The sequence below is a fragment of the Austrofundulus limnaeus genome, unplaced genomic scaffold (assembly GCF_001266775.1).
Source record: "Austrofundulus limnaeus strain Quisiro unplaced genomic scaffold, Austrofundulus_limnaeus-1.0 Scaffold183, whole genome shotgun sequence".
Lineage (NCBI taxonomy): Eukaryota > Metazoa > Chordata > Actinopteri > Cyprinodontiformes > Rivulidae > Austrofundulus > Austrofundulus limnaeus.
The window spans coordinates 712,461-723,172 of record NW_013952585.1 but is presented as its reverse complement, the minus strand read 5'-3'; the positions used below and the strand labels follow the sequence as shown (position 1 = coordinate 723,172).

General features: G+C 39.9%; 1 protein-coding gene across 1 annotated transcript in view; it reads right to left on the bottom strand.

Annotated features, from left to right (window-relative positions):
• The window catches only part of lrpap1 (low density lipoprotein receptor-related protein associated protein 1), a gene marked incomplete at its 5' end in the record, with an annotated part of 11,505 nt that extends 1,129 nt beyond the window's left edge, over nt 1-10,376 (bottom strand). Inside the window, 7 exon segments of the mRNA XM_014018103.1 lie at nt 317-493; nt 782-864; nt 2,739-2,894; nt 4,054-4,174; nt 6,483-6,613; nt 8,241-8,385; nt 10,134-10,376. Coding sequence (XP_013873557.1) covers nt 317-493; nt 782-864; nt 2,739-2,894; nt 4,054-4,174; nt 6,483-6,613; nt 8,241-8,385; nt 10,134-10,298 — 978 coding nt within the window.
• Nucleotides 10,377-10,712: the final 336 nt, after the last annotated feature.

Below are 10,712 nucleotides of genomic sequence, written 5' to 3'. Positions count from 1 at the left end.
ATATTTTTGTTTTACTTTGTTTTCTACACGTTTGAAATAAACTAAAAAAAATTATGGCTGATTGGTGTATTTAACAGAACTTTCCTTTCATAAATCTTTGAAAAAAAGAGCTGTTTGTGATGAATCATGACTCACAGGCTGTAACACCTCCAATTCTATTTGAAATTTAGTGATTAACAACTCATACATGGATGTGATGATCTTAAAAACAATCTGTTTTTATTTAATGTGAAGAATTAAACCTAACAGTTCATGTTTTGCCAGGATTCTCATAACGACAACAATAAAATGAAACTACAGATGGTTCTCATCTCACCTTGTAGCCCATTTCCCTGGTCTTCTCAGAGAGTGTGTTGTACTTCTCCTGGTTCCTCTTGATGTGCTCCTCATCTCCTAAAGACTCCACATGTCGCAGCTTCTGGTGAGACAGCTCCAGCTGCTCCTGGTAATGGTTGTGCTTCTCCACCTTGGTCTCAAAGTGATGCAGCTCCTCCTAAAGCAACAAAGGAAGGACAGAAGCAAACAGAGTTGTTTAAGTTCACCTTCAGTTGCACGAACAGCTCCACAGAGGAGCTGAAATACACTTCAGGCAGCAAACAGAGAAGAAATGTCTGAGGGATTCATCTGATCTCCAACTAAGATAAACTTAAAAAAAGCTGCATTCGTCTGCTCGAGGGAGAAATGGATGAAAAGAGAATCACTTGAATTCAAACACTTCTGTGACACGAACTCAACAAAAACTCTTTTTTTGAAACAAGTCAAAACATGAAGCAAAGCTCACCTTAAGAGAGTCCAGCTCATCTGAGCTGAGGTTGGATCTCTTGGCTGCCTCCCAAAGTTCAATCACTCGAGGCTCCCGAAACTCTACAGAGCCAGACAGAAGAGGAGAGACGGTTTGGAGCCACAACAAAACCCAAGAGAGGAGAAGCTGACTCCGTCATAAAGAGACACTGGCTGATCAGTTGTTCTGTACATTAAAAGATTTCAAATGAAGGACTAAACTCCATGCAAAACTAACAAAACATAAAAGGTCTAACAGTGCTCCCTCCCTGGTAAGAGATGGAACCCCCACTCTTAATTTTGTATCCACCTTAACCCTGGGGCTGCTACTGTAGAGGTTATGGGAAGGACTTCCTGTCAAACACAGGAAACGATAAGCTTTGACTAACCAAGGTAGTGGAGCACGAGTCGCAGTTTATTTGAAAGTAATTTGCGCTCAGATTACCATAAAAATTCTGTTTTTGTTTTGTTTACATTGTACATTGGCCTTGTAGCGTTCAGGAACCTGTTGTGCTGTTTGTGACTGAACCAACAACTGGACTAAACTGGATCAGTGGAATGGCAGCGTTTTGAACACTGACTCAAAAAGTTTCCTGTGAACAGCGGTATAGTTTCCATCGCTTAACAAGTTAGGCCACCTTCTCCAAAAATTGTACTGCACTCCTGTAGTGGGGTGGATTAGGATCAGCCATAGTGAATTGGGTGCATGCATATTAGCTGAAACATTTGGAATTTAGAGCTACACGTACATCAACGATGTGTTGTTGTCTGATTTTGCCGCAGCACTGAAGAAAAGAGTGGCGTGCTGTCGGCTCACCGCTGGAACTTCGCAGTTGCACTGAGAAAGACTTAAAGAACGGCCATACAAAACCAAGAGCGCTCCGCTGATGTCCGGTTTAATGGTACCAGGAAATCAGACCGAATCAGGAAATAACAAGAGTTTTATAATAAGCTTCAGGGCATGACTCTGCCTATATTAATTATGTCATCAGTCGGGATGGGGTCCCTATCATTTTGGTCAAAGCCATGCCCACAAACAAACACCTATCCTAATGATTTTAAAAGTACAACTATGTGTTGTATTTGTTACCAGGCATGTAACTATTAATATAGAATCATTAAGTTCATCAAAAATCACATTCAACAGTCATTACAGTTCTTATCATAAAACTATACTATGTGTAGTATAATTAAAATCAGTGTACTACAAAAGTATTTGTGCTTGAAAGCAATTGAGATCAACTTATTATTTTTTTCTGACAATATTTGTAGCTGATTAGGTCAACTGGGTCAGAGATGAAGCTTTCCAAGCCTAAAAAAGTCACTTCCTGTTGTCAGGGGGCGGGGCTTTGATGATGTCTTATGACCACATGGTATGGTCGGGCATGACTAATCCCAAGTTTGGTGTCTTTTAGCCTTTCTATGTGAAAGTTACAGCTGTCTGAGTTAGTAATGGACAGATAGATGGACAGACTGACGGACGATGGAGACAAAAAACAAGTAACATTATATAAAAGAGGAAATTAGCAGTGAGACAGCATCAGAAGCGTCATCGCCCACTGAAACTTCATCTCAACCACAAACGGATGAATAAGTGAGGAGTGGATGAATAAAAAACTACAAACAAGAAAAAAAGAAAAAGAAATAGAGGAACGCTGAAGCACAAGGACAAACTGATTTACGTCAACACTTGAATGCAGCTCTGAGAGCTCCTTTAAATAACCTCCTGTAAAATACCTGAAATATCCACTCCAATTTACACATTGATTCAATTTAAATGAAAAACACAAAGCACCTGCGTAACACTGTCAGCACATCAACCTGCCAATCCTGAGCCAGCAGCGTGTTACTATAATTCCAGGCGTGTGTGTGTGTGTGTGTGTGTGTGTGTGTGTGTGTGTGTGTGTGTGTGTGTGTGAGGCGATGAGGAGAGGAGTGTGTGTTTTAGCCCCCCTCACCACTGTCTTCATTGAAGCCCTCGTGGCTGATTTTGCGGAGGCGCTCGAAGCCGTGGTTGAGGTTTCTCATTTTCTCCTTCAGCTCGGTGTGCTTCTGCTGCAGCACGTGCTCTTTGGCATCGCCCTCCAGGGGGGAGATCACATTCTTAGGGATTTCTGTTGAGTGGGCGAGACAAGGAGAGGATGAGGATGAGAGGAGCCCACGGGGGGTTCAGCGGGTGGGTGGGTGGCTTAAATGGGAGAGAGAGATGAGAGGAGGCGAGTCCAGGAAATTAATTCATTAATTTCATGGGAAACACACACAAAACCATTATTGCTCCACCTTCTTTCAGTGGGGAGCAATAAATAAAGGAATAGAAAAGAAGAGAGCAAACAACCATTTAACCACAGGCGTTTTGGTGGGAAGCATAAAATAACCCGAAACCGATCCACTTTATATTCATATAATAAGTCCGTTCCTCCATAAGAACCATAAGCAGTTTATAAGTCCAGACTCAGTGGGTAATACCAGSAAGTTATGAGATTTCTGTTCATCTTAACAGAAAAGTGAGGAAGAARAACTCAACAAAAGGCCAAACAGACTGCCTGAATATCAGCTGACATTTGGATCRAATGGAGAAAACAAACAATAAGCTGAGGGTAGGTGGGGGTTCTGTGAAGGTAAACACAGACTCCCCTGAAGGCAACATGTGATTGGCTGAACATTTAAATGCACCAGACAAGCAGAAAAAAATACCCCTGGCTCGTTCTGTAGCAGTGTTGTGATGCGACGTGCTAATAATAAATAAAAAATAAATAATAAAAAAAGATTTGGCACAAAAAAACACTGTAAAGTGTTGGTATCTGAGAGAGTTGTGCTCATCTTCTCCGAGTCTTTATGAAAAGAGGAGGCTGTCAGTCCTGTGAAGCGATGAGCATGAACAGAGCAAAGAGCAGCAGGAGATCCTGCGAGCTGTCTGCCTCCTGCCTGCCACCCACGTACCTGACCACATGTCTGAACAAATAAAGCTCCTCACACATCCAAGCCTCATCCTGAAAAACAGTTCACTTTAGTCTCACTTTTTCATTTGGGMAACGATCAAAAAAAGAAAATCAGATGTGATTCAAAGATGTGAACATAAACGTGTCGAACAATGAATATGTTAGCATGTCGATCCAGCCAGGGKGAAATCACAATATGGGGTCCTTTATAGCTGCTCAGGGTTTGGTATGGACATCAACAGAAGGCAGATAGTGACCCTCGAGGACCAGGAYTGAAGACCTCTGCCTTAGATGATAACAGAACAGGTGGTGTAGTTAAAAAAAAGAGATTTACCCTCGGTTCGGCTGACAGTGTCCATAAGGATGTTGTACTCGTGGATTTTTTCCTTGTGGTGCTGGAACTCCCTTTTCAGACTCTGCAGCTCCTCAGGGCTGAACTTCCCTGAGTTCTGGGCCTGTTGGTGGAAGAGGAGTTAGCCTTGACACGATCAGAACAAAGGTTTTGTGTTTGAACAATTTTGAAAACGTTACAGAACAGTCATCCTCTAAGAGACTTTATCAAATCCTTGGTTAGTAAATATAAATGTGTTTTTTTTTAAACCAAACCTCTAGGTTATTTGGTGTTCCTTTGAGGTTTAAATCATGACTAGCCTAAATAATGTCACAAACCAGTTCAGCTGTTTGGAAACATGGTWTTCTTGATTTTGTAAAGAAGCAACATATATTACAACATATATTTATAACATATATTAGGTATTTTTAATTTCACAATGCATTGGCTGTCTCAATTCAGGGGCCACATCCTTCCAAGTCCACATGTCAGCCACTTAGATCACTRCCCTGCATCTGAATTCGTGGGCTCTTTCTCATGCAGCCAACAAATGTGGACCACCGAGTAGATCCTAAGATATCGCCATCAGCAAACTAAACAGGAAAACAAAGATGCCAGACTTTTTTTTAACCAATTTGGCAGAGCTTGGAAATTCATTGCGATCTGAATGATTGGYTTTTAAATGTATTTCTGGCAACTTGGCTGATGAAATTTATGCTGCAATGATGTAAAAAAAATAAAAATGCCAACTGCAAGTACTGATACTGGAGCTAAGTCCAAATTACTAATGTTTTTTAGGTATTTACGTGTAAGGTTTTAAACTGTAAAGATATTCCTCCAGTGAAAAAGACACATGAATACATCTCACAACACATTTTAAGTCTAAAGGCACGTGATCTAAAATGTAAAACACATCATCCAAAGACCGAGGGCTGTGTCCAAATTCAGAGGCTGGGTCCATTGAAGGACCTGGCCTACCTGGTCTAGGTGGRCYRGGACCTTGGTAGACCACAAAGACTGGAAAAAAGTGGCTGTGAATTTGGACGGTCTAGCCTCCCGTCCTTAATTTCTGTCTGAAATTATCAAAATATCAATATATTAGTATTATAAATATCACAAAACAACAAAATTAGCTTAAAGGCAATATTTGAAGAACTAAGGAACTCGTATGTTCATTTCTCTCTACTAGCTTGTTTGATTTCTGACCAGGATGATATTTAAAAACATGACAAAAGCATTAACAACACAACYGCTTGAARCTTTAAAATTTTATCCCACCAGATAATTATTTGAAACAGTATTTCTTTCTCTCGCTTTGCTTGCCATTACGAGCAGAAAAAAAAACCTCCAGTCGGCTTGCAATGCATTATGGGTATACGGTGGGCCGAGAAGGATCCATTGGAASCGTCCTTCAAATCGGGGAAAGAGGAGGACCCATTTGTCAGCWGCATCGGAGGAGTCTTGGGATCTGGACAACCTCTGGTGCGGTGCTGTGAGCAGCCGACAAATTCCACCTCCGGAGGACCCAGCCTCTAAATCTGAACACAGCCTCGACGTCTCATTTCACAGCCATTTTATGCAGCCAACCTGGACTGCGTAGGGTGTGGTCTACGCAGGCCCTGGTCTAGGTAGGCTGCAGCCTCTTTTTTGTAAAATCAAAAGTTCTGACTGCAACCATTTTGCTTCTTTCCTGTTCAGAGTGGTGGGAGTTACACTCTGAACAGGATGCCAGTTAATCATMAGGCTAACGCACAAAAACAAAACAAAAAAGTGCATACAAATAACCACAACCAGTTTATAATCCTATAATGTCTTCGTGCTTGGAGAAAACCCACGCAGGCACCAGGAGAACAAACTCAGCACTAAAAGGCAATAATCAGGATTTAACTGGTGAGCTTCCTGCAGTGTGGTGACAACGTTAACCACCATTAAAACACATTCATCTGCAGCAGCGTTTCCTCAGCCTGCAGCATTTATTAATGCATCTATATTTTATTCTATTCAAAGTTAGAAGTATTTCATTTGCAGCCGAGTAGAGATTTAAATAACTGCATTTAAAGAGAAGAACATTTAAACCCCCCCAGACACACAAATGGGCAGGGATTGCTCATAACATTAGAGTTTCTCTTATATTTATTTTTTCCCCTCTTTTCCACCATTAAACAATGTGCGCCTCAGGGAACATCAGATAAATTATTTAAAGCACCAGCTCTTCAAAATGTTTCTGTAGCCCACAACTGTGCAGTAAATGTGATGTAAAGATAAATCTGAAGATTGCTAATCCTTTATCCATCATCAAAAGAAAATGAGGATGATCATGTTTTTGCCCGTCTGTGTCCAYGTTTCTGTTACCAAAATATGAMCCACTGGACAAAWAACAGCTTTAATTCACTTARCAGTTGTAGTTTAAGAGAATAAAAYCATCCCACAACCTTGTTCCAGAGCTTGTCCAGTCTGGGGTCATCAAATTGGTCTCCATCTCTGGTTTCGTGGTCTTTCAGCGAGTTGCTCTCCAGCGCCCTCGTGTCTCTCTTCCCATCCATCCCGTACTTGGCCAGAATTACTGCAGAACACAACAAATTCCATTSAAACAAATGCTGCAGTGGATAAACGTGACGTCTGCCTCAAAGAACAAGAGGGTCTCATGAGAGGGCGAAGAGAGGAGAATATAAAGTACCTAAAACACTTACATGAATTATCTAACAAGACTCTACAACCCCAGAGACTGACTCATTAATCCCAAAGAAAGCTTCACAGAAAAAAACAAACACAGAAATCAGTCTGAGTGCAACAGAAAATTAGAATRTGTTCTTTTAATTTGTCACACAATTCTGAGAACAGTCACAGCCAAACAAGATACATTAACCTGCAGCTTTTATGGTTTGTGGGACGAAACAGGAGTGTCCAGAGAAAACCCACACAGGCATGGGGAGAAGTTGAACCTGTTCTGCTACAAAACAACAGCGCTAGCTAACCAAACTGCCATGCATTTGGATCATACACATTCCTCGTGGCTTTGAACCATGTTTCAGATCAGAACAAACAAAATGAATTTATTTTTTCATTTAAGGGTCAGATGAACACCATCTGCTGAAGGGCTCTCATTTCTAAAGGCGCATTAAGCCTGAGTAAACAGAGTCAAATATTTCTTTCAGAGATGGTGAGGCGTCTTATTTTATTTATTTTTTAAACAGTCTTTGGTCTGGTAAAACCTCCGTTGGGGCTGCGAGAACAAAGAGGGCATCTAACTGCTGTTCACAAACTCGTGTGGGTGTCTGGCTCCCCGCCTGCAGCTGCAGAGGTGAACAGATTGTAAAACAACCACGATTTAGATGAACATTCAATTTTCTTTYGGTAACGTGTCTAAATCATTCACGGTTCATGTTCACGCTAACTACTGTGAGGAAATGATAAGTACCATCAGTTAATATAATTAAAGCTAATTAACCTTCACACTCTTTGCATTCGGTGCACATTTTTTGCTTTAACTCTGTTTCGACACATATTTAAAGTTTGAATTTGTTCTGCAGCAAACCTCTCACTATTCTGTCCCAATCAGCACCATCTCTGGACAGTAATGAGCCACCAGTTTTAGGTTTTATTTCTGATTTTTAAAAAGAAATGTGAGAAATTATCCAACTACTATAATTTACTTTCAATTATCCATCCATCTCGCAACAGTCTCATTTCTGAAATCAAGTTTGTGATTTTTAATCCTTTTTAGTTTTTAAAGCTTTAACCAAAAGTCCAACATTGTTCATTTCATTCACATTCTGTGCACCAAATTAAAACCATATCATCCGTCACAGCAGAGCTCTCCAAAGCTTTAAATGGCAACGCTAATGAATTTCCAGACTTGGCAGAATCTTCGCTCTCTTAACCTTTAAACAGTCCGATGCATCCCTCAATACAACAAGCAAAACACTGAGTCTTTTGCATTATTGTCTCATAACAAAAATCACTAAACAAATTATAATTTCACATTTTTTATTCACATTTTACGGGCTCACTCATAGGATTTGCATARCCTTTTAACAGATGTTCTAGTTTAAAAACCACCTACTGTTTTAGGAATTTGTTGCTATTTGTTGACGGGCAGCATTTCAGAGTTTGAACTTGTTTTACAAACTGCAGCAGCTGAAGTGAGGACACAACGGTTCCTGCCTGAAAGAGGCSGAACACTGCCTCACCATTAAAGTTGCGTCTCAGCTGGGCTTCCTTCTCCCCGTTTTCGTCCAGGCCTTCCACCTTCATTTTCTTCCACTGCAGCTCATCTTTCTCCTGGATCTTTAGGTCGCTGTGCAGCTCAGCCTGCCGGACCRGAGGCAGCTGCATCTGTCGGAGCGAAACGAGCAGAAAGCACAGAGTTCGTTTGAAAAAAAATATTAATAAATAACAGAAGGTAAGCTTGCTCAATTGGCACCATTTTTATTGACTTCTCAATCTGTAAGAGGCAGCAAATGACAAAGCAATGGGTGACAGATATTTGTTTTCTGTCTGATACCTTGGCRGTTAATTTTCAGGTTGAGTCCTGCATTTTTGCTATTTTATAGAGTTTAACATTAAAGTTATTCAGTCTTATGTAGCTATATCACCAACTTACATCCAGACGAAACTCTCGTGATTAAGCTCTTTCCCAGTTTGCTCAAAGTATAATTAAAAAATGTTAAAAATATMTAATAATGATAATAAATAAAAAGTAAAAACATCACCTCTAAATTCTAAGGTTTAATGTATCAGAACTAAAACAGAAATGTAGTCAATAAAACCTTAGATAAGCATGATCAGATCACTGTATTAACATTTGTTCAGTGAAAAACAAAACATATTTTTTCAACTGGGTATGAAAATTCAAGTACAGTCCATATTTTGTATTTATAATATATATTTATTCGATAATTTAATGAATTTAGTCTTTTGCTTATTTTCACTTCTTGTTTTTGAACTGCTTCAGTTTATTGAAGCTTGTAGACATTCATTCACAAATCTCTTAAAAGTCTCACCACTTATTAACTGGGTTAAGGTCTGGACTTTGTCTGGATCTTTTCAAACCTCGTGACTTTTTCATCTGTTTGGTTGAAGGTKTGATCACGTACTTGGAAGAACTGGATTCTTGCAGGACCAAGCTTGGGTCAGGCTTCAGCTGTTGAACAGATAAATTCACATTTAACTCTAAACGACCTCGGTATACGCTCCCAAGACCTGCGTCCTCATATGTGGACACTGTCTCCCCTGCACAATAATGTTTTAATCAGTTCAGCTCAGACCTGTTGTCCTTTATGTCCTTTTATGTTTTGATTTTTGCTCATTTGATGTTTATGTCGACAAGGTCCTAAAAATCCAGATAGCTTTTTTAGGTTTTTAAAAAGCAGTCCAGACTACAGCTCAGGTCTCAAGAGGAGTTCACAGCTGCAGGTCTAAGCCCAAATCACCAACCTTCCACCACCATGCTTAACAACTGAGACATTTGGACCGATAAGGTGTTGCGTTTATTTTTTATCTCAACAAATGTGGTTTAGCATAAGCTATKAAAGAGTCTAGATGTTAAGAAGAAAAAATTATATATTTTTTCTGACCACTATTTCAAACAAGCCATTTATTTTCCACCTCTCTCTAAATTAATCATAATAAAGTTAACAATTTAGCATAACTTCAGAGGCTGAGATGCAACTCATATCTGAGCACTGCATGGTCTGACCTTGGGGTGAACCGTTGCACAGGTTAGTTTTTTCTTGCATAACACTTCCCAGGTAGAAAAACAAAAATTGCTTTCCTAATAACACCAATGCCGTTGTCTTCACCTTTACTTTATGATAAATCAAATGCTCCAAACAAATAATTGYAAATTGAACAGATTTGACTGGGTTAGCAGCACGTTTGCTACCATATTTCTAAAAAGCAGTTAGTAAATGCTAAATATTAGCACGATTTYAATTATGTAATCAACTTAAAATCATTTTTATGCATGATTTAATCAGTTTTACCAGAAGAATAAATACTGTATTAGAACAGGGGTTTTCTCATTCAAGCCGCTGTTTTTGCTATCAGCAAAAGATTGAAAGCATCTTTGCTGTCATACGTACCCGTTTAGCTTTCTCCCACACCTGGTTGACTTTAGCTATCCTGAACTCCACTTCTTGCTTGTCGCCATCACTCGGTTTAGGATCGTTGACTTCCCGAGAGTATTTTCCTCCCGCGTAAACACCGACTCCGAGCCACAGAGCCCAGACTAAACACTGCAGCCTCATCCTGAAATTACTTTATAAGTTTCTTTTTTTAATGGCTAAAATCTCTGACATGCAAATAAACGAGCGCTTTGTTATTGTAGCTCTGCAGCTCACTGAGGTATCCAGTGTCACGTGAGAGGACTTATCTGATCACATGCATTCTGGGATATGTAGTTTCACATGCGAAAATAGTTCTTATTAGTGAAGCGCGTGCGTCTTTCTTTGAACTACAGCCCCCAGAATGGAACGCTGCACAGTTACTTAGCAACCTTTCTCCCAAAGCTGTGAGCGAATAGAAAGCGTCCACGCGCTCCTGCTGCAAACTCACATCCCTTCATCYAGTGAGCTTCAGATGAGTTTGACTTTTATAACAAGTTAAAAGAATATTTTCTCAAACCAATAATGACAACTACGTAAAACAAATCAGCAAAACCG